Below are 26,194 nucleotides of genomic sequence, written 5' to 3' on the forward strand. Positions count from 1 at the left end.
CCACTGTATAATCATAAGGGATTTGATTTAGGTCACTCCTGAATGGTCTAGTGGTTTTCCCTACTTTCTTCAATTTAAGTCTGAATTTGGCAATAAAGAGTTCATGATCTGAGCCACAGTCTGGTCCTAGTCTTGTTTTTGCTGACCATATAGAGCTTCTCCATCTTTGGCTGCAAAGAATATAATCAATCTGATTTCTGTATTGACCATCTGGTGATGTTCATGTGTAGAGCTGTCTCTTGTGCTGTTGGAAGAGGGTGTTTGCTATGGCCAGTGCATTCTCTTCACAAAACTCTGTAGTTAGGTATTTATACCAATTTAAGTTTAAGAGCAGTAAGACAAGACTCTGGTATATTATTAACACGTTTTCTTTATTTTTGACATTTTGAGGTTAGAGCTAAATAAAAATATCTAGATACACATTTGGAATTACTGGGCCTGTGACAGTTACACATTTGACAGGTGCTGATGTATTGATTGTTGACTCACAAGCCATGAGTGGGACTGGTGTCATTGTCCTGATTTTTCAAAACAGTGAACAAAGTAGTCTTCCCTAGATTTATACAGTAGTTGCATTTACAGAAAATGCACTGTGTATTCAAGTGGTGCAAAAATATTTTGTTTATATGGAAAACAGAGTTGAAGTTCTAAAGTAATAGAAGCATATTTTAACTGCCCCAAATGTCCAATCTGACATATGAAGCCCATGCAGGACACAATCACTGCGCTGCAAAATCCTGGCCTGGCAGGACTTTCCGCAACCTCCTCCACCCTCCACTTAAATGCCACTTCCCTCTGCCCCTTGTTGTTAGACCCAATTAAAGCATCTGTAAATTTCCAAAATACCCCTAGGGGGCGGTACTGTTGTGGGCTGTAGTGCTAAAGTTTAACAGGAGACTTGCCATCTTTTTTTTTTGAATTAACTTTTATGGGAGTATAGTTTATTTAAACAGGAGATTTGCCTTGATTTTTTCCTTTGTAAAATGAGGAGAGTAGTAGTTAAGGGATGGAAACAATTCAGGTAAAACACTTAGTGAGGTGCCTGGCACACAGTACATGCTCCAGGATGTAAGCTAATATTATCTCCCAGTCAGTCAGCAGAGATTGTTCCCCCAGGTAGATGTGGGTGAATGAAGATAGGAATCAGGCATGCACCACATCCCCTGCTTCCATCAGCAGTGAGTTATTAAACACTTACTGTCCGCAAAAAGGAGAGCCCGGGGAGAGCTGGAGTCAGAGAAATCTTTCTGGAGGAGACAAGAATGGCTTATTGAGCCAGGGCAGCTGCAACTTGAAGGAAATATATTTATTCCATGAATAATAAATAACTCCTGGATCCTTGCTTTGAGAGTGTGGTCTTCAGACCAGCAGCTTCAGCAGTGTCTGGGGGCTTGTGAGAAATCTTAGCCTGTACCCCAGACAGATTTAGAATCTGCATTTTAACAAGAATCTCGGGTGTTCAACTGCACATTACAGTTAGAGAACCATCTGAGGGACCAGAGGAAAGAACAAGGATACTTTATCCCTTGAGAGAACACAGATCTTGGGTGTGTTTGTGACAGAGGGAAGGAGGGAGAGGATGGAGGGGGTAGAGAGATGATGAGTGAGCAGGGGCCAGGTTAGCCAAGACTGTGGAGGGCAGTTAGTGAGACTCTCAAAGGTGGTCGTAGAGCAAGCCGTCTACAGCAGAATTTGTGTTATTCAAATAAAGATTCTCAGCCAGATCCCAGATCTACTGAATCAGAATCTGAAATAACAAGGAGTCAGCGTTTAAATAAATTGAAAAAAGAAAAAACTTCTCCAGATGAGTTAAAAATGGGGAAGGAGTTTTAAAAAATAGCCACGTTTTCACCTATGGTATTAGAATTTCCTGCAGTAAAGTATTTTTGTTGGTAAACTCCCCAGGTGATTCTAATGTTTGCGAGCTATTGACAGGAATTAAATGGGAAAACCTGGAGAAAAGTCTGGGTGGGAGGAAGTAAGAGTTGTCTGCAAATACCTGAAGGCTGTCTACCTCAGAGTGAAAGTGAAAGTCACTCAGTCTATCCGACTCTTTGCGACCCCATGGAATATGCTATGCTATGCTAAGTCACTTCAGTCGTGTCCGACTCTGTGTGACCCCAAAGACGGCAGCCCACCAGGCTCCCCCGTCCCTGGGATTCTCCAGGCAAGAACACTGGAGTGGGTAGCGTTTCCTTTCGCAAGCGGATCTTCCCAGCCCAAGAATCGAACCTGGGTCTCCTGCATTACAGGCAGATTATTTACCAACTGAACTATCAGGGAAGCCCCAAATTGGAAGTCGCTCAGTCTCGCCGACTCTTTAGTCCTCGGAATTCTCTGGGCCGGAATACTGGAGTGGGTAGCCCTTCCCTTCTCCAGGGGATCTTCCCAACCCAGGGATCAAACCCAGGTCTCCCGCATTGCGGGCAGATTCTTTACCAACTGAGCCATCAGGGAAGCCCCTCAGAAGACAGAAGCAAGACCAGTGGGTAAAATTTATTTATTTTTGTGTGTGTGCTCAAATAATCATAGCGTTTTTCTTCCCCCTCCTCCTTTTCCTCCTTTCCTAGCAAGAAGGGGCCTTTGAAATGCCCTTGTCCACCTCTTAAAGTTTGTAGTTATTGCTTTAAAAAGGTAAAGTAAATTGGCCAAGGTCAACTCAGATATTCTCAATCAAACCCAACAGCAGCAACAAAATGAGACCCTCTTCCCAGTGCTAGTGATATTTTCACTGCACGACAAAGGTATTTTAATCCCACTCGGATTTCCATCGCAGGCAAAGCGAGAATGAGAAACTGGTTACTCTTCAAAAAACGGTGCCCTCCCCCACAGCAGGCAGGCTTTAAATGAGGAATTGGCATTTTAGAAGACTCATTAAATCTTAAGAATGATATACTTAGGAAGAAGAAATCTAGCTTTGTGAATCTGGATACGGATATTATATTCAAGCCGAATCTGATAAATGGCCGGTCCCCCTTGGCACCTCTCCGGGTTACACCACAGGGCGTGGGTCCCAGGGTGCACCCACCTCGTTGGTTCTCTGCGGAGACGAGCCGGACCGCGCGCCAGGGTCGAGCTCCGCGCGGTCAGAGAAGGGAGGAAGCGCCAAGGAAGCCAGCGGAGGACTTCCAGTAGGAGGGAGGCTTCGATCTGAAGCCTAAAGTATCAGCAAGACTTGGCTACTCAGAGAGGAAATAGCTGGTGGCGGACTGGCTGGATACATGGTCCAAGGGCAGTTTCAATGGTAGTAGTGGGGGGGGGGGGGGGGCGGGGGGGCGCGGTTAGGGTCCAAACTTCTATAGAACGCCCTGTGGTCCTAAGATACCCGGTCTCTTTAAGTTGGTGCTGGAGGGTAATCGACGCTCTTAGAAGAAGACCCAACATCGGTGGGGGTGGAGGCAGGTGAACCTCGTTCTCCCGAGATGGGCGATGAGGATGGCAGCCCAGGCAGGAGATCCTGCATAGTCTGTGAAGCCCGTGCAGCTCCAGAGGAGAAGGGTGCCACATTAGGGCGCTGACCGCTTTCCTAACCAAGCGCGGGCGCAGCCTTCTCGGACAGTAAAGGAAGCGGGTCCGAGGCGATCTCCTCTGGTCACCATCCCGCGGCACGAGTGGGGCGGGTCTCCCATCACACCCTCAGCAGGCCCTGCTCGGGTTTCTGCCGGTCCTGGCTTTCCCAGTAGTCCAGCCCACACCCCGAGCCTCCAGGCTTCAGGCCTGGCCGGATCCCTCCCTCCCCACCGGCCTCGGGGCGCGGGCTCCGGCGCCGGGGCCTCGGGGCGGGTCCCTGCCGCACGCACCTGCCCCCGGGGGCGGAGCGCGGCAGCTGCTGCTGGGCCCGAGTCTCTGCCACCGGCCACGCGAGCCGCGCGGCTCCCGCACACCCCCCCGCCCCCTGCCGCCGCCGCACTTCCACTCCGCGGCGCCCGCGCGGTCGGTCCGTCCCTCCGCCCGCTCCCAGCCGCGGCGCCTCGCACTTCTGACTCGAGTCCCCTCAGCGCTCGTCGTCGCCGCCCGGACCCGCCGCCCCGCGCCATGGAGACGGCCGCGGGCAGCGAGCGCCGCAGCACCCCGGGTCCCGCAGTCCCGCCGCCGCCCAGGGGCCACGCGCCCTTGGCCACCGCCTCCGGCCCGCTGAGCTCCCCGGCGCGCGAGCCGCCGCAGCCCGAGGAGGAGCGGCAGCTGCGTATCAGCGAGAGCGGCCAGTTCAGCGACGGGCTGGAGGACCGAGGTGAGCGCGCGCCGCCCCGGGCCCCTTCCCCTGGCCCGGCCCCTTTCCTCGGCCGGGCGGGCGCGATGAGGAGCCGCTGCTCGGGGCCCGCCTTTCCGCTGGCGGGTGGGGCCGGGCTCGGCGCCTCGGAGCGCGCTGGGGCGCGGAGCTCCGACTTCCCGCGAAAGCGTGGAGAGCTGAGGGCGGCAGCCCCACCTTCCGCGGCCGGCACCGCCCGAGTCGCGGCGCCTCCGCCGGAACCCGAGAACCCGACTGCCTCCTGGGAGACCCCGCCGGGGCCCTCACCCTCCTCTCGGCCAGCCTTGGGTCCTCCAGCGCCCACTGGAAAAGTTTGCTGGAGGCGTGTGTGTGTGATTTTTTCCCCCCTCCGCTTTCCGAGCCGAGCGCTCCCGGTTGACTGCGGGTCGCGCTCAGTTGGGAGGGTCCTGAGCTCGGAGCATGCTCCTTCCCAAGCCCGGTTCGGCTCCGTGGGTTAACCAGGGAGAACTTCCCTCTGCGGATTCAGCTTCGAGGGGCGACTGCCCCGGCGAAGGGGAGTCGGGTGACCTCCGACCCTCATTTACTAGGGACCCAGTTTATCGTGGGTCGCTGCCCCGCTGTCTGCCGATGGTACAGAGGACTGGGACACTTGGATTTGGACCACCAATCCTGGATGGATGCCGCTGGAACCTGGCGGTTCTCGGAGCGCGCATCCCAGCCTCTTCAAAATCCCTGGACGCTGGCAAACGTCCCTATCCCAGGAGGCCAAGCCCGACCCTCCGACAGATAGCCGGTTACCCCTTTGAATTGCCCACGCGAGAGACTGCCCTATTCATTCCTATGTCTATCTCCTCCTCCTACATCTCTCTTTTTTTCCCTCCCTAGTTTCCTTTCAGCCCGCTTCTTGGCCACGTCTGTACCTTTTTTGTTTCTTGCAGAATCGAATCCAAATCGGCCCCCTCAAAAAGACTCAATGGCTCTGCTAAAACCGGTTAGTGGCCGAAACTGGATTCTGACAGCCGGCCGTTCCGGGGGGAGCGGCTCGTCGCCACCTCCACCCCCTGTTCTTGGAAGCCTTATTTTGTTGGCTGTGGCGGATTTGTATATTTCAGTCTTAGCAGGTTTCTGTATATTCTTGGTATCTCCTGTACATTTTTATTCCGGTTTAGAGTTCGGAGGCACGATCTCGTTCCTCTGAGAAATTTTAAACTGTAGCATGTGAAAACCAGAATGACATGGAAACGGCAATTCCCAGAGAATCGGCAGGGATGCTCGGGCGAGAACTGGAGCCGCTCCGGTTGCAACGAGTTCCGCACCTATGTTGCAGTTTCTCCTCCTATTCTCACCTAACTCGATTATCATTTTCGAGCTGATGATGGGTGACATCACAAGCACCCAACAAAACCTATCATTTTTATTGTAGATCGTGTTAATTACCTTTCTCTCTGCAACTGATGTTGTAGGATTTAAAATCTTTGTATTGAAGAAAGACCGAACTCTGGGATGGGCTTATTTTTGTAGCATTGCAGGTCGTCTGTATCAAGCTGGCCTATTTCTCCCTATCTCACAAAAGGATAGGAGGGGAAAAACGTGCTAGGGCGAGTTAATATTTAGTGTCATTTTGTAGCTCGGGCTCAAGCATAAAAAGCCCTTCTGAATTCATTCTTAAGGTTATTTTTCACTGGTCAACTGAATTTCATTTTCCATTATGTTATTGCATGAAAGCATTCACTGTTCATAAACTGTCACTGTGTAAAAGCGCTGCGTGTCACACACTGCCAGTCTGTTAAGATGAGTCCTGTCCCCCAAAGAACCCGGCTCGGTGTGGCCTTGAAAGCTGAAAGTCAGTGTGACATTCTTCTGTTTGACCCGTTCCTGGCAGCCAAGAGTTAATGCTGAATGAGTCATTTCTATTAAATAAATCAGAAGCTTATCTAGGGAGGTTTCTTAAAATATTTTGTGTTTGTGTTATTTTTTCTTATGGGGCTGCATCTTTTCAATATCGATTTTTTTTGTATCCCTTGGGAATGGTTCGATTGTTACTACTGCTACATTTTTCCTAATAGTGAGAGGCCTTGGGGAGGAGGAGGCCTCAGCAGCTGCCTGCTATGTATCTCTACCTCATGCCTGGCTTGCTTGTCTTCTAAACCTAAATACCTACCTCTGGGTGTGTGGGAGGGCGGACACCTGGTTCTGTACCCATATTTGGCCTTCTCTTTTGCCATAAGTTCCTTCTGAGCTGTCAGGACCCTGTTAACAGTCTCAATCTAACTTTGATCAAAGGCTTGCTTATAAAAATCTAGTGTTTGGGAACTTTAAAGGTTTTTTTTCCTTCCCCCATAGAAGTGATGTGGGCTGGTTCCCAGAAACCTAGCTAGCTCATATTGTCAGTAACTGCAGTGCCATTTGGTTGAGCCTTGTAGTTCAGGGAGCAAGAGCTTTGTGGTCCAAGACTGACTAAAACAAACAAAACATAGGCCAAGTTTGTCTTAGGCATTTCCACACCCTCCCTTTCAGTGCCACTCTTCTCCCCACAAGTGTTTCCCATCATTCTGCCCCAAGGCTTAGGGCCCTAAGAGTGTTACCTGCTTCAGCATTTTCTATTGCCTTCCTATCTATCGAATATTCCCCTTCTTTCTGAGAATCCAAGCATGACCAGTTCTTAGGAGAAAGCAATGGGAACTAATTCATACTAGCATGGAAATGACTGATGGCGTCAACCTCCCTGTGTATATTTGCATCTCCCCAACCCTAGTATCAGTCCTTCATTAATACAACCCTTAAGCTTACTTATGCTTACCTTATACCAGGGTCCAAATTACAAATAGGTGAAATTTGAGTGAGATTAACAATTTGAATGTGGAGGCCAACTAAAGGCCTCTTCTAGGAACCAGTCTTGTGTGCATATGTGAGACCTGCCTTGGCTTCTGTAGGCTGCGCTACCTTTCTTCTACCTTTGAAACACAGCTTCCTGAAAATTTTAGAAATTCTCATCACATCTCTGGCTTGCACTAACACAGTGCAGCTAACGCTGCATGCAGCTAACACAGGTTGGAGGGGAGAGGTAGAGGAACCTGTGTGCAGACAATTCATTTATAAGCTGGGTCTTCATAGATCATTATATCCCACTTCACTTTGAGGAGTGGAGAGTTATCCATTCTAGGTTTTAGCTCTCTTTTTAGGAAGGAAAACTAGTAGGAAGCAAGTGAAGGTTGAATAGGAATGGGAAAGTTTCTCCCTTGGACTGTCTCCATTACATTTCTCCAGTGTTTAAAGTTTGAAACATCTCATGGGGAAGCACATACAGGATCAGATCTGGGGAAGAACTACGAATCCTGCTGACCAGGTGCAATTCTGCACCACCCTAGCAGGACAGTGCAGCCCAGGTGAGCTGGCAGCCCACACTCCTCCAAGGGGAGTGCTGGCCCCCTCAGGGGTGAGGTGTGTTGATTGGCCGTGCAGTCAGCTCCAGTCACATTGTTGGAAACAGCTGGCTTTGGAAGGAAAAAATAAATGTCATGTGTTGGAATCAGAAACCCAGATCATGGTTGTTTCTCTTAGAAAATTAAATCTTCTAGAAGGAACCTTGTTGTTTCACCCCCAGTGGATAACCTCTTGAGATTGTTGCTGTCAAAGTACCCAGCAAATGAACTACTTACTTGAGTCAGTACTTAAATGTTACAGCTTCACTTCTCTTGAAAATCAATTGGCCAGGATGAAAGAAAGATTTCTGTGTCATTTGGGAAAAGAGAAATAAATTATAGGGAGTCAGTGGGACCTGCATAATATTTTCGGTTGTAGCTTAAACTGGAATCAAGGGTGATTGCAGTTGAAAATTAAAATGGGTATTTTTAGCAGCTAGGGAAATAGACAAAGGGACAAAAAGAAGTAGACCAAGGGACAGTTTGAAATCATTTGTACCCAGGGCATAATGTGATGAGAGGTGGTTTTTCTTTTTTCTGTCCAAGTGCATTTTTTAAAGGAAGGTTTGGTGAGATTTTTGCAGTGAGGTGATGGAGTTTATACCTACTTTTTGCAAATTCATCTCCCTTTTGGTTGTAAATGTGTCTGCAGCTTTGAATGACTAAAAAATCTGGCTGTACACTGGACTCACTAAGCAGGCTTCATGACTTTTCCCCGTTGTTCAGGACTTGTGGTCTGAGTAGTTAATGGGACTGGGAAACTTTGACAGGGTCCTTGTTATATTTCGAACATGATGCAGTTTTCAGTAACCCAGTGTTTAATGTCGTACCCAGTCAGTCTAGTGGGAAGATGCCTTTTTACACAATGTGTAAGTGTGATTTGTTGCATGCTGTGTAGTATTTTACACATGGGTGCTTAAACCCTGACTACCAGTTTCTTCATCATTTGGAGCAGTTGTGATAAGGCTGTTCCACCTCTACAAATTATATAATGGGTTGTTTGGCTAGAGACGGTGTCCTGTTTATGTGGAATGTGTGCTTAGTCACTCAGTTGTGTCCGACTCTTTGCGACCCCACGGAGTGTAGCCCGCCAGGCTCCTCTGTCCATGGGGATTCTCCAGGCAAGAATACTGGAGTGGGTTGCCATGCCCTCCTCCAGGAGATCTTACCAACCCAAGGATTTATAGAGCCCAGGCCTCCCATATTGCAGGCAGATTCTTTACCATCTGAACCACCAGTGGGATGCTGAGAATTTGGTTCTCCATGCAACTAAGAGATGCCGTATATGATCTCTTTTCAAAGGAGAAGAAAAAATGTCCAACAAGATCATACTGATGTTTTATTCTTTGACTCAAGGCTGTTGAAACTTGGGCATTGTCTCAGAGGCATCCTGAATTTCTGTTGTTGAGGACTCAGTGTCAAAAGCAGAGGAGATGAAACCAAACCTTTATTGTATGTGGCACGCCTGGGAAGTGACCCCTAGTTTTAGCAGGTTTACCCCACTTAATAGTCTGAGAATTTTTTGACATAAGCTTGATACAAAGGAATAGATGCTATAGAGCAGAAAGAGGAGAGAAGAAAACGTTGCGTGTAATTTAGGTCAGGTGGTTGTTGGTTGTGGTTAAAGAGAAATGGTCCTGTTAATTGATGAGGGGAGCCACGAAGGTATTTGTATTCCATGACTCATTGCTGTGGGCAAAACCTGGTCCCCCAGTACGGGGCCAGGATGGTGGATTAACGCAAATTGGTGCTGCAGTTGAGGAGCCCTAAAGCCCAACCAGATGTGGGCTATTCATGCTGTTTCCTTAACGAAAGGCTTCGTTAGAAGGAGCTGCACCTGCTTGAGTCAGTGAGCCAAGGGAGTTAATACAGGGGCAGGGGCATGGCTGGGGTCGTTCGGCCTCAGGTCAGAGGTTGGTGGGCTGGCAGACTCCTTTATAAAGAAGACAGCTGGTATTTCCCTGTGGGAACATGAACCAGATACGCTTGAGCCAGTGATCTTTCAAGAGATGCCCCAAAGCTTGATTTCCATGCCACTCTCCTAAAACACCTCTTGGATAACTGAATCACTTTGCTGCACACTGAAACTAGCACAATATTATAAATCAACTATATTTCAATTAACAACCCCCCCCCATCTTGGCCCGCAGGCTGCTGGTTTATAATCCTTGGATAAGAACATATAGCTCTAGTTGTGGGTTTCTTAATAAGGAAATGCCTAACTTCCTTTTCTCCTTGTATTTGTCAGGCTTACTAGAAAGCAGCACTCGGCTAAAACCTCATGAAGCCCAGAACTACAGAAAGAAGGCATTGTGGGTCTCCTGGTTCTCCATTATCGTCACACTGGCCCTGGCGGTGGCTGCCTTTAGTGAGTATTCAGAGTCTTGCTGATCGATGTATTTTACGGGTGTTGCCGGTTTTATTCTCTGACTCCTATGGGATGCACTTTTGCTTTTAGTTGACTATTATTGATGAGTAAATATTTTTTCGATGGTTACATAGTCAGATGCTTATAAATTAGTAAAATGGCTTCTCTCCTCTGCAGAGGCAAGAGGTAGTAAAGAAGAAGACTGGGAGTCTAGGCTCTCATCAGTATGCGGGTTTGTGGCAGTCAATTCTGGCTGCCAGCTGAAATAGTGAAAATATTCTCTTGGTGGATGCCTTCAGCCTGGGCTGACATGTGACAAATATATATCCTTGAGACTGGTATTTTGAACCTCATGCTACCAGATGAGTGTAATATTGTAGTACGACCTCTCCTCCCCACCCCCACCCTGAATTATATTTGCCTGAGGTTTAGAATAAAATCATCTGAACATTTTAATGAAACAAAAATGGGAGGATCCCCTTGCAAGTTTTCAGTGGCCTTGGAAACAAAAATATTTATCATAATCGAGAAGAACTAAGAAAACTGAATGCTTTTTGCCTATGGATAATCCAGTTTCCCTGTTAGGAAGCCCATGACATGCATTTTCTCCACTAACATTTGCAGCCTATAGAAATGTGCATGTGCTGTTTATTCTTATTAATGTGCAGTGATTCATAAGCTTAAGCAGTGACATTTAGCTTCAGCTCAACCTTGGTGGAATCCACAGTGTTTTTTTCTTTTTAATGCTAGGAAAAAGAATGTATTATATGCATTTTGTGATTAATTTATGGCCTTAACAGATTTATATTCTAAGTAATGAGTATCATACAAGGTGTCTCATGTAACAACCGCAGAGTAGGAGAAGGAAGGGCTGTGTCTGCTGGAATATACTACCCTGTGTGTTTTTAAAATTCCATTCTGCACAGTTAGAGCTGCTGCTGGAAATTGGTGTTGGCTCCCATGGGGGATATTAGAATTTGACCAAGTGTTCCCTGCAAAACTCAGTGTATATTCCTTTAAGCAATATCTATTTGGAAACACTGTACCACATCTTGGCTTTTTTTTTTTTTGCCACATATTTAGCAGCCAAGGATAATTTCAGGGTAGAAGCATTTACCAATGAGCCAGAAATCTGATCAAGAGGAATTCTGATCCCTGAAAATAGCTACTCCTTCCTTTTTTTATAAAAATGCTGAAACAAGAGTAATAGCCCTATTGACATCCCTGGAGGATAATTTGGTTGCAGTGGCTGGTGGTGGGCTCCAAATCTGACCCTGTAATTTACATATGTAAAGAAAGAGGAATGGCAGGAAGGGAGATGATATACCAACAGAATAATAGTTACTCTGACTGATAGAGCTGTTATGACTTTATAATATGATTATTTGAATGAGGACCTGAATGTGGAGAAATATTGAGCAAGTCTTTCCTTTGGGAGAAGAATCCAAATTAAGCACATTTGATGTGCTTAATCAGAATAAGAAAAAAATTAGGAAATTTTGGGTTTGCATATTATGCTTGTTCAGTTGGGTTATCTTAAAAATTTTGTTCCATTTTTATAATAGGAAAAGACTGTTGCATAATGCATATGGAATTATAATATTGCTTTATGAAAAGGGTTCTGTTTCTCTTTAAAATGATTTTACCCTCTTTTTATAGCAAGTAATTTAACTGTTATAACTTCTTGCCTATAAAATGTTGACCTTGGGGTATACATGGCATCATGATTTTTGTTGCTTTCTGTGGTACATTAATTTGTTCCCAAGTTGCTTTCAACTTGTTCTGGTACAGTTAAACCAAAAAAATGTAAAAGTTAAACTATATATTTTCTCATTTTAACTAGAGTAACTTTAATGTGTGTGCACATGTGTGTGTTTTATATTTTAGACCCTCGAGGTGGTCTGTGGCTGCATTGTTAGGGTTGTTGGTTTTATTTAGTTTCCAAAATCTATTTGTACTATGAAATATTAAAAGCTTTTAAAACATCACTTGCATGTTGATAGACTTTTGCTTAATCCTTTTCACAGTTTTGAAGGGGAAGAAAGTCAATAGAGATTAAGCAATATAAGCTTACTTTTGAAATTGTTTAAATTAGTATTTAAAGGAAAATGGTATGTTTCAGAAAGCATAGTAAATGTATTTTTAAAAAAGACTCAGAAGGAGCCCCCAGTATTCTCTAAGGAGGTGGTTGACAGAGAGATGGGATAAATGGAATAGGCTGGCTTGGTGAACGGCTGTTATATCCAATGAAATGGTCAGGTTGAACCAGTTAACATTTTAAATAGAATTGCTATGGAATGCAGTGCTGTGAGATGGCAGAGAAGTGTGGAGTGTGTGCCGCGTGTGCATCTGTGTGTGGTGTGTGTGTTGCCAGGAGGTGATAGTCATGGTGAAGAGAAGACGGTATTTATTGTCATGTCTTCTTGCTACTACTGGATGGTAAACTCTTTGGGGCAGGATGAACATCCATTTTTACTTGGAAATCAGTACTTGAGATTGTTGAATGAATGAACTGAGAAACAGTTTCTAAAAAGTAATTTTTTTTTTAAGTTGGGGGAAGCAAAAGATTTCTTAGAAATAAATTTCATCTAAAGATTTGTTTAGATACCAGATTTAGGTCTTATTTATTTTATAAACAATTGAAATCTATTTAAGACAACTGGATAATCCTATGGCCATTCTCTTACTAAGGACCTTTCTTGGAGCACTATGGCTGGTTCAGTTAGAAACCCATCTTTATCTCCTCACCTGCCATTTCCTCTTTAATTGTACATGCTGATTTTTAGCTGAGCATCCTCTGGAGAAATGCTGTTGTCTCTTTTGTATTTGGAAATGAGGCTGAGGGATATATGTAAGTTTTGGGGATACCTCTTTTTTCAGGACTGGAAAGATTCATATTTTTACATAGTGTGTACATTTGCAAATAAAGACTAGTATCCTTCACTTCCTACCAGCTTCCAAGTAATCAGGTACGCTTTATTTTCACAAATTAGTAGTTTCTAAAAGACCTAATGATAAAAATAGCTTTGTTTAGTATTACTGAGTGATCGGTGATAAGTCACTTACACATGTAAGTATGGACGACATACAGGATGTCTAACATACAATGGATGATGTACATGGATGTCTGGTATAATCTGAAAAATTAGGTGAGTTTTCAAAGTTTGTGACTTGAAAGTATTTTGAGAGGAATATGTGCTTTGAAAGGGAGATGAACTATTTTTGGGAATCCTTGGTAATGTAGTGATTTTTGGACCTGCTCAAATGCTGATATAAAACCAGATGGTAATACATCTTGAATATTTCAGAAAGAGTTTTAGTTTGGCTTTAAAATTACTTCTGTTTATAATCGGTAGGCAGCATGGAAAATGGCAATCCTGTTATGAACAAACCTTAAAAAATCTGGTTTAATAATGAGGTTAGAAAGAGAACAGAAGTTCTTTTCACAATTCAGGGTTTTGACATCATTGATGTCTTTGTTAGAATGATTTAGGAAAGTGCATTCTGACTCTGAGGTTTGAATGAGTGTGAGTTAATTTTTAGGCACTCAATACATGTTCTGTGGGAAGTGAAGATATATTTGAAACATTCTCAGGGGAACACCTTTCCTAAGACACACAGTTCCACTTTGAAAAAAAATTCAAACCAATATCTTCTCAGAAAAAGTTCTCTCAAAAATTTTGTGAATCAGTAGATTTAAGAATTGGAAAATTTTCTGAAAGGAGTGATTTTTATACTTGGGGGTTTTAAAATCATGTATCTGATTGTTGTATAAACTCTTAACCCTTAAAATGGTAGAATAAGTGTACTTATTTTTTTATTTTTAGTTTGTGAGTCCAAGAGTTGAGCAGAGAAGGCAATGGCACCCCCACTCCAGTACTCTTGCCTGGACAATCCCATGGACGGAGGAGCCTGGTGGGCTGCAGTCCATGGGGTCTCTAAGATCCAAAATGACTGAGCGACTTCACTTTCACTTTTCACTTTCATGCACTGGAGAAGGAAATGGCAACCCACTCCATTGTTCTTGCCTGGAGAATCCCAGGGACAGGGGAGCCTGGTGGGCTGCCATCTATGGAGTCGCACAGAGTCGGACACGACTGAAGCGACTTAGCAGCAGCAGCATCCAAGAGTTGAGAGATAGATAAAATGAAATTATAGGTTCTTTTATAAACTCAGCAAAATATGTCTGGGAATTTATTATGGTATCTCTCAACTGACACATGTGTGAGGTGGGAAAGGCAAAAGACTCTCCAGTGGCCCTCTGGTACCCTGAGAGAGACATCTAAAGAGTTACAGTGGCCTAAAATGTGTGGCCTGACCTGGCCTTTGCACCCCACCTTGCTCAGACATCCCAACTTCCCAGGACTGGAGCTGGCATCTTTCAGCAAAACTCATCTTCTGGTAGACCTTCATGCGGCTGAATCTTTTGAGGGCCTCACCAGCCATAAGGACTCATTTCCCAGAGTAGTTTTATTCGTTCTTCGGTGTATGCCAGTTTTCCCCTTTGTGTCCCTCCTGCATTAGGTCAGGATGCCTGTGAGACCCTCACTGCTCCTGCGGGTGAGCCTAAGACCCAGCCCCTGCACCATTTCCCTAAAGACTCAGGGGGCTTCCATTCTGCTCCTAGAACTATCCTTCCTGTTGTTCGCTGTTCTTGCTTCTTTTTCTTGATGAAAGAAGTACGTGCACATTATGAAAGTTCATGAGGCCAGAAGTACACAGTGCCAATCTCTTTCCCACCCTCCACTTTCTCTCAGTTTCCACTCACCAATGACAAGTCTGTTGCCAGGGTCTTGTATTTCCTTCTAGACATTCTCTGGGCATGGGAAGCGCAGGTGTGGTCCCCGTGTGTACAATCCCCCATTGCTACTTAGGTTAGATATGGGGTCTTATTCTTGCTGATCTTTCAAGGAGCCCGGCCTCTTCCCAAGCTGCTGTTTCCCCAGGGTAGTGTGGTGGGGAGTTTTCCAGAACAACTTCCCAACCACTGCCGGTCTGGGCTGCTGAGCTGAGCGGGGAGGATGTGGGCAGGAAGTTTGTGAGCCACATCCTGGGTGTGTTTAGGGGGATAACTTGCTCCCCGGGAGTGTGCGGGGTAAATGATAACCAGAGATGCTGATTCTGAGAGGTGGAAACCAGGAGGGAGGAACAGCTGAAATGCGGTTTGGGCACCTCATGTTGACAACACGCCCTGCCTCTGGGTCCTTCCTTCCTGCTTTCGTGTCCTTGTGGGTCGTGGACTCAAAGGTTGATGCCTCATCTCCCCACCCCAAGAATGCCGGCTCACAGATGATGCCGGCTCACCGATGCTTAGTATCTTAGTCCCGCCCCTTTGCTCACCTAGAGGCCCCTTCTGATCTTGCCCCTCCTCCCTGGCTGAACTCGCTTCTCCCATCCCCCCAGTCAAGCTTGCCCACAAATGCTTCTTGCAGTTCCCCAGATGCTGCATCCTGCTCTTGGCCCCCACATCCATGCACCTGCTGTGCCCTTGGCGTCAGAGGCCCCGTGTTCCTGCCCCTATGCTTTGTTTTCTAGCCAAATTTTACTTATCCCTCAAAATTGAGATGAAAGAGCCCCTAGTCCCGGAAGCCTCCTCTGACCCTCCATTTCCTGATGAAATGCGTTTTGTGAATATAGCCAATATTTTATAATAACTATAAATGGAGGAAATATAATTCTTAAAAATTGTGAAACACTATGTTGTATACCTGAAATGTACATAAGTAAGTAAACTATACCTCAGTAAGAAATGATTTGAAAAATGGAAAGAAAAAAAAATGCCCTTGGTTTCCACAGCCTTGTGGGCACCGGGCAGTGTATCAGGAACGTGATACACGATACTTAAATCATTGTGTTGTCACCCTGTGAACAAAGGCAGGGCCCCGTCTTCTCCGGTCTACCTTCTCAGCTCCTAATACAGTTGGCGCTCAGATACTGGTTCAGTTAGTTCAGTTCAGTCTCTCAGTCGTGTCTGACTCTTTGGGACCCCATGGACTGCAGCTTGCCAGGCTTCTCGGTCCATCACCAACTCCCAGAGCTTGCTCAGACTCATGTCCGTGCCATCCAACCATCTCGTCCTCTGTCATCCCCTTCTCCACCTGCCTTCAATCTTTCCCAACATCAGGGTCTTTTCCAGTAATTCAGTTCTTTGCATCAGGTGGCCAAATATTGGAGTTTCAGCTTCAGCATCAGTCCTTCCAGCGGATATACAGGATTAATTTGCTTTAGGATTGACTGGTTTGATCTTCTTGCAGTTGAAGGGACTCTCAAGAGTCTTCTCCAACACCACAGTTCAAAAGCATCAATTCTTTGGCGCTCAGCTTTCTTTATAGTCCAACTCTCACATCCATACATCACTACTGGAAAAACCATAGCTTTGACAATATGGACCTTTGTTGGCAAAGTAATGTCTCTGCTTTTTAATATGCTGTCTAGGTTGGTCATAGTTTTTCTTCCAAGGAGCAAGTGTCTTTTAATTTCATGGATGCAGTCACCATCTGCAGTGATTTTGGAGCCCAAGAAAATAAAGTCTGATACTGTTTCCACTGTTTCCCCATCTATTTGCCATGAAGTGATGGGTCTGGGTGCCATGATCTTCGTTTTTTGAACGTTGAGTTTTAAGCCAGCTTTTTCACTCTCCTCTTTCACTTTTATCAAGAGGCTCTTGAGTTCCTCTTCGCTTTCTGCTATCTTAAGGGTGGTGTTATCTGCTTATCTGAGGTTATTGATATTTCTCCCATCAATCTTAATTCTAGCTTGTGCTTCATCCAGCCTGACGTTTCTCATGATGTCCTCTGCATATAAGTTAAATAAGCAGGGTGACAGCATACAGCCTTGATGTGTTCCTTTCCCAATTTGGAACCAGTCTGTTGTTCCATGTCTGGTTCTAACTGTTGCTTCTGATACTGGTATTTCAGATACTGGTTGGACTGGAGTAGCTTTTAACATCTCCCTGCTGAGGCCACTGTGGCTGCAGCAGGTTGAGGATGTATGTTTGTAGGTGAAAATCTCAGAAAAAGGAACAGCAGATTTTTCAAGTGAATGGAAACAAGCGGGAAAGCCAGTGGGGATGGGGGATGCGGGGCCCTTGTCTCTCCCTCCCCCCAAACCCCTCCCTCCCCTCTCCCTCTGCCCATCTTGGGCCGACAGATCCAGGGTTCTATTGACCCCGACTCACTCATGGCTGTTAGGAGAGTGCATCTTCCCAGTCCCCAGGCTTACAACGAGCTGTTGTTTCCAGCCCACAGTGGAGGAGGGGTCCTCGCAGCTGCCTGCTTGTTCTGCTTCCCTTCTCCCTGCATTCTGCACACAGCCTTTAATTAAAATGTGGCCAGGGTGTATTAGCACAGAGGTGTCGTTGTCACACAGCCCCGGCGCTGACTCAGGGAATCTGGGCAGTGAGCCCTCTGGACTCATCTTATTAGGCTGGGTGGGTCCTTGCCCCCTCCTTGCTTGTGTCTGGGCTCTGCTAACATGCCTTCCAGAGTCCTGTGGGAAACTCCTGAGGGCTTTTCCTGTTGCCTCTCAGGCTCTTTCCAGGCACAGTTGTTAGCTGGTGGGACAAGAATAGGTTTTCTGGTCTGCTTGTGCTTAGGGACTGTGATCTGGTCCTCTGGGGATTTCCCCTTGAAGGTGAAGTTTCTGGCAGGGTCCTCCTTGACAAGAGGTTATTTCCTGGTGCCCTGTCGTGAGGGCTGAAGATGAGGTTGAAGGAAACGGAGAGGACAGTCCTTTTCCCGGTAAAGGAAGCTGTTTCTCACTTTCTACTGTTTCCTCCTGCGCGTCTTTCCAGGGTGTGGCTGTGTCCATCCAGTCCTTAGCAAGTGCCTGTTGCCTGTCTGGTGTTCTGGGTACCACAGAGGACACTAGGACCTGGGACAGCCTCTTATTCCCTTGAAAAGCTTGGGTCTAATGGGGAGGGGAGTCTGTGGACGTCGGAGCAAATGATAGTGGGGTAGGGCAGATAACCTGTTAGACACATAGGATGCTCAAGAAAAGATATCATTGGTCTGTTAGAGAAAGGACAGTCTGCAGCCTCCCCAAGAATGAATTAAAGGAAAATCAGAGCTATTAATGTAGAAACTAAGGCCATCCCGAGGCCGGAGTGCAGGAAGACTTAGGAGGGGCTTTGGAAACAGATTTTGGAATAAAGTAAATGCACTAGAGGATTTTACCTTCAGTGAAGAGATGGACCAGAATAAACCAACCCATCAACCCAGGAAGACCACTCAACTCTGTGTGTGGGGAGGCTTCTACTAGAATTTATAACCATGGGGAATGACCTTGTGCTTGTTTGTTTTTGGAATTTTCATAGGTTGCTTTCCTAAGAAATAGACTCTGACTCTGAGATTCACTGCAGGAGGTTTATTAGGAATGGGGGCTGGGAGAGGCTCTCAGGAGTAATTTCTTCTTTTTTTTTTATACACTTATTTTTTTTTAATTTAATATATTGTTATACAGTAGATATAGCAGCTGATAAAAATTATACACAGGTAAGATGGATGCATAATACACAATAATAGATATCAACTAAATATTTTATAAGACAATTTAAATGCTCAATAACTGATTATTAAAATGCCTGTTGGAGTTTACAAAAAGCAGCTTCTAGAAAATTATATTTATAGCATAGCATTCAAACACTTTTATTTTTTTATTTTTTAAATTTTATTTTATTTTTAAACTTTACAATATTGTATTAGTTTTGCCAAGCATAAAAATGAATCCACCACAGGTATACCCGTGCTCCCCATCCTGAACCCTCCTCCCTCTCCATACCCTCCCTCTGGGTCGTCCCAGTGCACCAGCCCCAAGCATCCAGTATCATGCATCGAACCTGGACTGGCGACTCGTTTCATACATGATATTATACATGTTTCAATGCCATTCTCCCAAATCTCCCCACCCTCTCCCTCTCCCTCTCCCACAGAGTCCATAAGACTGGTCTATACATCAGTGTCTCTTTTGCTGTCTCGTACACAGGGTTATTGTTACCATCTTTCTAAATTCCACATATATGTGTTAGTATACTGTATTGGTGTGTTTCTTTCTGGCTTACTTCACTCTGTATAATAGGTTCCAGTTTCATCCACCTCATTAGAACTGATTCAAATGTATAATTTCTGAAAAGAAGCAAGGGAAGCAGGATTGGGCAGGGGGAGAAGTTGAACGACAGTGCTGTTACCTCAGAGACTTGTCCCATAGGGACTTGGAGCCAGGATGGCCATTCAGAATTGTCTTATTGAAGCAAGGTTGCCAGACCCGTCATTGGTATGGGCTGCCCCATGGAGAAGTGTGACCTTGGGAGAGGCAGCTTCCTTCAGTAGAGGGCGGATATAGGAGAGGGATGAGCTGTGAGCCATTGGCAGCCCTCATTCCTGGCAGCTGAAGGAATGAATGGGGAGTTCCTGAGGGAGAATCCAGGGGGTACACCATGGCGTCCTATATAGGTACTCATCCTGCCCGGGTATCCTAGGAACCCTCAAGCTGAGATACTGACATGGATATGGTTCTATGTTGCAAATACCCCTGGAATGCCTGAAAGAAGCAAGTGTAGAACCTCCACTAAGTCCCAGTAGCCTCATATGGATGACACGCCACCAATGCTGAGCTCATAATCCAACATTAGGAAGCTCCTGAGAAAGGATCTTAACTAGATGACTAAGTCATATAGCAGCATGATTAGAACTCGATGAGAAGAGGCTCTGATAGAATCTGTAAATGCATATATTTAATGAATAGACAATAAAAAAAGGAATCAAACACGTGAAGGGCACTGAAAAGAGCAACTGGGAAACAAACAAATATATATTTTTGCTGCTTTTATGGAAGCCATAACATGAACGTAGTTTTGTTTTTTGCTGCACCGCACAGCATGAAGAATCTTAAGTCCTTGACCAGGGATCGAACCTGTGCCCCCTGCATTGAGAGCACAGAGTCGTAACCATTGGACCACCAAAGGAAGTCCCATGTGGGTGTGGTCTTTAAAGTTAAGAACTGTAGCAGCAATCCACCACCCCCCGCCCTGCCCCCGCAACTCTCTCTCCTCTCTGTTTCCTCCTCATCTCCATGCTGGCAATCACTTTGCCTCTCTAGCTGATTCTTGCATTTTCTTATACCTTTAAAAATAACAGGCTTCTAATGCTAGTTCTTGAATTTTTGTTGTTAAGGTGTTACTTGTTGACTTCCCAGCAGGGAAGAAGATAATTTACTCTCTACTCTCCTCCTGGCCCCACACAGACATGCTGACTTTGAATTCCCATCCTTGCATAATAGTTATGGTTTGCATTATTATGACTACATAAATCTTGCTCACTGAGCTATATGGCAAAGAATGATTACCTCTTTCCTGCACCATTTTTTATTTTCTCTGGTTTTAGTATTTAATATGTAAGTTCTGTTTGTTCCTATGTTTACTTTTCTCTGCATCTCTTTATTTTTTAAAAATTATTTATTTATCTCGTTGCTGCTCTTGGGCTTTCTCTAGTTGTGGCAAGAGGGGCGACTCTAGTTGTCACGGGCTTCTCACTGCAGTGGCTTCTCTTGTTGCAGAGAACGGGCTCTAGGACATGCGGGTTTCAGTAGCTGCAGCACACGGGCTTAATTGCCCCACGGCATGTGGAATCTTCCCCAACCAGGGACTGAACCCGTGTCCCCTGCACTGGCAGGCAGATTCTCAACCACAGGACCACCAGGGAAGTCCTTCTGCATCTCTTTCTTATTAAATTCTAATTCAGCATTTTTATTTCAACCTCAGCTTCTTTGTAATATTTTCAGATGTGTCAATAATTCTGTCAGCGTTTTCTTTAAGAAATCTCTTTCAGGGCTGTTTGACATTTGTTAATCTGTTTGGTTGCTCTTTCTATTTGATGGGCATCCTAACATCCTGCATCCTAGCATCACCCTTCACCACGGATTTGGGCATTCCCTGTATTTCTTCTCTGTTGAGTCCCCTGTTTCCTGGATGCCATGTTTTTCTCTTCTTTGGTTGACATGCTTATCTTCTCTTAGCTCCCCTAGGAAGGAGCACATGGGAACGGAAGCTTTTCAAGCCTAAAATGTCATTAATATATCCTGACACTTGACTGATGGCTAAATAGAAAATTCTCAGTACAAATAATGTTCCTTAAGAGTTTTGAAGCTCTTATTTCTAGGGTTACTATTTAAGTCCGAAACCTTTCTAAATCATAATCCTATGTATGAGACTTGCTGTGGTAGGGTCTTTTTCATGAATGTATGCCCCTGCTTTCTATTTTTTTTTCCATTCATCTTTTTCTGTCTCTTTGCTCTACATTCTGGGAAATTTCCTCCACTTTATACTCCTGTGTTTCTATTGAGCTTTTCATTCTTACTGTCAAGTTTATTTTTAATTGCCTGAGTGTGCCTTTTAAAAAATCATCCAACTCTTGTGTTACTGATCTTTTTCATAGACCTTTTCTTATCTCTTTGGGAAAATATTAATGACATGAAAAAAGATCTTTTTCTGGTTCTTGTATTGTCTTTCTCTGAGGTGCTATTTTCCCCATTTTCCTTGGGTTTATTGTTTTTGTGAGGAGTCCTGTGATTGGTGATCCTTGATAGGTCTGCTCATATTAAGAGTGGGTGTTAAAAAAGAGTAGATGTGTACCCTATGTTCATAGCAGCACTATTTATGATAGCCATCCCTCCCAAAAAACCCCAAAAATACAATAGTCAAGACATGGAAACAACCTAAATGTCTATCAATAATGAACGGATCCATGGAATACTACTCAGCCATGACAAAGAATGAAATAATGCCACTGGCAGCAACATGGTGGACCTAGAGATTATCATTCTAAGTGAAGTCAGGCAAATGCCATGTGCTATCACGTATATGTGGAATCTAAACTATGACACAAATTAACTTACATATGAGACAGACTCACAAACATAGGGAACAGACTTGTGGTGGCCAATGGGAGGGGCGTGGGGGAGGATGGATTGGGAGTTGGGGACTAGCAGGTTGAAACTATTATACCAAGAATGGATAAACAACAAGGTCCTACTCTAAGGCACAGGGAACTAATTGCAGTATCCTGTGATAAACCATAATGAAAAAATAAAAAGGCAAAAATAGTGGATGTTTAAAAGCTGACTGGAGTTGTGAATATGTGGGTGGGTGGACTTTGTGGTGGAATGTTTTGTTGGGTGGATCCCAGTTTAATTAATGTTTCCTGGTCCTTCCTTCTGGGCTTCCCAGGTTGCCCAGAGAAGGGCTTTCTAATGTGGGGGGTAGACGGCTGCTGCTTGAACTGTGTGTATTGAGTTGAGGTGGAAGATTGAGATCTCATCATTCTATTTGGGATTCTTCATTTGGTCTGCTGGGTAAGAGTTCAGTTTGGTTTTCCCACCTTTAGCTGAGTCTGTGAGTGAGTGAGTGAGTGAAGTCGCTCAGTCGTGTCCGACTCTTTGTGACCCCGTGGACTGTAGCCTACCAGGCATCTCCGTCCGTGGGATTCTCCAGACAATAATACTGGAGTGGGTTATCATTTCCTCCTCCAGGGGATCTTCCCAACCCAGGGATCGAACCTGAATCTCCTGCATTGGAGGCAGACGCTTTAACCTCTGAGACACAGGGAAGCTGAGTCTGGTGTTCCTCAAATAAGAAACTGTTGTACCTTCTTCAGAGAATAGATCTCTAATGTCTGACAGGAGTTGGGGAGGGAACCTGGAAAGGACTTTTAAAATAGACTTTGAACCAGTCATTCTGTTTTCAGTCTTCTCTTTGTTACACTGTGCTACCAATTCTTTTTTTTCTTCAGTGCCCTGAATGTAAATTGACCTGCCTTTTTGCTTTCACACTGCTGTCTTAGGAGTGTGCTTTCTGGAGTCTGTTAAATCAATTACTAGTTGCCCATATGTTTTATGGCATCTAAAAATTGTTTTTTTTTCTTCTTCCATTTTCTTTTTCTAATGGGTTTGTCTTTTTTTTTTTTAATCTTTCTACTCTTAGTTTAGAATTTTTTAGGGGAAGCAAAGGGGCTTCCCTAGTGGCTCAGATGGTAAAGAATCTGCCTTTAGTGCAGGAGACCCAGGTTCAATCCTTGGGTTGGAAGATCCGCTGGAGAAGGAAATGGCAGCCCATTCCAGTACCCTTGCCTGGAAAAATGCCATGGACGGAGGAGCCTGGTGGGCTACATACAGTCCATGGGGTTGCAAGGAGTTGGACACGACTGAGTGACTTCAGGACAAACAAAAGTAACCGTGAGGAACCATCCTGCCATATTTCCCTGGAAGTGTCACACACAGCAGTTTATAGTGAAAACATATGAAGTGAATTAGAAACCAATGAGAAATAGTGAACCAAAATATAGTCTGAGAAACTTACCCAGAATTTGGCCCAGAGTGATACTTCTCTTTCATGTTTTCTAAGAGACATGAAATTAGGAAAATTTCTAATATAAATGAATAAGAATTCTAAAAGTAGGAAAAAGAGGAAATAGAGAATAGTCTTTGTTTTTAGAGGTGTCTGAGACTGTTTTGGAATTGGTGGAAATTTAAAAATTGATGTCTTTGAACTATATCATGCTGACCATTGTGTGAGTGACTTGATGTCAGAGATTTTAAAATAAGAAAGAAAAGTACACTAAGAACATGTCTCTTTCATTTAAAAAAGTGCTGGTCACAACCTATCAAATTGATTTTATGTGCCACCAATGGGTGGTAACTTTTGGTTTTAAGAACACTGACCCAGTGGGTCAATATAGAACCATGCGTCCAACAAGTCTGTTTAACGTTATGGAACATTTATAGATGTGACCACTTCCATGGTTATGAAAGAAGCCTCATTCGGTTACTAAGAATTTGTATTTTACAGTGTTCTCTATTCACAATGCAATGAACATTTGAAATAGCATGTAGCTAAAATGCTTCTATATGTCAAAACATATGTGGGAAATTAACACCTTTCTGAGTATCACAAGGGGGAGAGGTGCTAAATATTTAAAAATATTTAGAACTTAACATGAGATAAAAATTGATGAGCAAAACTATGTAAAACAAGAGACTAAGAAACAGCAAAGCAGTAAATCCAAAATAAGTGAAAGGAAGAAAACAGTACATTTAAGAGTTCAAATTAATGAAAGAGAAAAAGATTAAATAGAATCAATAATACTAAAAGCTGTTTAAGACTAATAAAATTAGGTTCAGCTCTAGTCAAACTGATCATAACAGAAAAGGAATGAATGAAAAGTAATTGCAAGTTAAATGAGGAGTAATAATTAGGAATAAAGAAAAACGTAATCAGACTATTTACAGTTTTATGCCCATAAATTTGAAAGCTTAGGTAAAATGCATAGTTTTCTAGACTCGTAATCTGTTATGATTGACTCAAGGAAAAAAGTGACCAAAATGGCAACCCACTCCAGTGTTCTTGCCTGGAAAATCCCGTGGATGGAGGAGCCTGGTTACAGTCTACAGACTATGGTCCATGGGGTTGCAAAGAGTCGGACACGACTGGGCAACTTCACTTTCATGCTTGATTTAAGTTAAAGAAGTTAATCTAAGCCATTGGTTCTCATCCAGGTATGATTTTACACCTAACTCTGTGCCCCCTCCTTTCCCAGAGGACATTTGGCAATGTCAGGAGACATGTTCCGTTGTCACAAATGGGGCTAGGAATGCTGCTGTCATCTGGTTGGCAGAGGCCAGGGATGCTGCCTAAACATCCCACAATGCATGGGGCAGTCCCCCACAAAACAAAGAATTACCTGGCTCAAAATGTCAATAGTGCAAGGTTGAGAAACTCTGATATAGGCCAACATGGTTTTATAGGTGGTTTTATGAATATATAAGGATTAGATAATCCCATTCGCATGTATTCTGTTTCACTGAAAAAGAAGGAAAACTTCCCATATAATTTTTTAAAATTTATTATTAATTAATTAATTTTGACCAGGCCATGTGTCATGTGGGGTCTGTCTAACCAGGGATGGTACCTGTGCCCTCTGCACTGGAGTCTTAACCAAGGGACTGCCAGTGAAGTCCTCAATGTTATTTTGAGAGTAGTACTACCTTGATACCAAAAACCAAAGACCTTAGAGAAGAATTTATAGATAAGCAAGCTGAATCTGTGTTTATATAACAAAACAGTAAATAACCATCTTTATCACATTGTGTTAATTTTGGAATGCAAGGATGGTGTAGTCAGAATAGTTATTATGTAATTTACCATGTTTGTAAATTAAGAGGAAAAGTCGTAGTATCTTTCAGTAGATATACAAAAAGCATTTGATAGAATTCAAGGCAAAATAAAACTTTTAGCCAAGAAGGGAATTACCCTGATAAAGACTATCTAACTTAAAATGTTAACAATTGTAAGTGGTAAGCATTAGAAACAATCCTGTAAAATCTAGAATGAAGATAAGGATGCTGCTGCTATCACTTTTCTCCAACATTATTTTTGATGTTCCAGCCAGTGCAGTAAGGCAAGGAAAAGAAATAAAAGTACATGCATAGACTGGAGATAGGGAAAATAAGAAACCAGCTTTGCTCATGGATAGTATAGTCTACTCTACATAGAAAAGAAAAGAGTTGCAGACACTATTAAAAGAAATGAGAAATTTCAGCAAGGTTGGTGTGGATGAATAGAAGTTTAACATACAGAAATCAAGTGTGTTCCTGTACAATAGCAACACAGAAGTTGTTCAGTTGCTCAGTCATGTCCAACTCTTTGCGAACCCATGGACTGTAACACACCAGGCTTCCCTGTCCATCACCAACTCCTGGAGCTTGCTCAAACTCATGTCCATTGAGTCGATGATGCCATCCAACCATCTCATCCTCTGTCATCGTCTTCTGCCTTCAATCTTTCCCAGCATCAGGGTCTTTTCCAATGAATTGGCTCTTTGCATCATGTGGCCAAAATATTGGAGCTTCAGCATCAGTCCTTCCAATGAATATTCAGGATTGATTTCCTTTAGGATTGACTGGTTTGATCTTCTTGCAGTCCAAGGGACTCTCAAGAGTCTTCTCCAACACCACATTTCAAAGGCATCAATTCTTCAGTGCTCAGTCTTTTTTATCATCCAGCTCTCACATCCCTACGTAACTACTGGAAAAACCATAGCTTTGACTGTGTGGACCTTTGAGGCAAAGTAATGTCTCTGCTTTTTAATATGCTGTGTTCAGTTCAGTTGCTCAGTTGTGTCCGACTCTTTGCAACCCCATGGACTG

At 44.1% G+C, this 26,194-nt stretch overlaps 1 protein-coding gene across 3 annotated transcripts in view; it reads left to right on the forward strand.

Moving 5' to 3' along the window:
* The window catches only part of TMEM163 (transmembrane protein 163), a 331,185-nt gene that overhangs the window by 58,557 nt on the left and 246,434 nt on the right, over positions 1–26,194 (forward strand). Inside the window, exons 1-2 of one of the 3 annotated variants that reach the window (XR_011569628.1) lie at positions 3,281–4,231; positions 9,881–10,000. Coding sequence is in view for 2 of the 3 variants with exons in the window: in XM_019973637.2 (XP_019829196.1) it covers positions 4,036–4,231; positions 9,881–10,000 (316 nt within the window). In the remaining variant the exon portion in view is untranslated. Of the gene's footprint in view, positions 1–3,280; positions 4,232–9,880; positions 10,001–26,194 lie in introns of those variants that run through there. The other 2 variants (XM_019973637.2, XM_070799912.1) reach the window with 2 other exon arrangements.

This window comes from Bos indicus, chromosome 2 (genome assembly GCF_029378745.1).
Source record: "Bos indicus isolate NIAB-ARS_2022 breed Sahiwal x Tharparkar chromosome 2, NIAB-ARS_B.indTharparkar_mat_pri_1.0, whole genome shotgun sequence".
Classification (NCBI taxonomy): Eukaryota; Metazoa; Chordata; class Mammalia; order Artiodactyla; family Bovidae; genus Bos; species Bos indicus.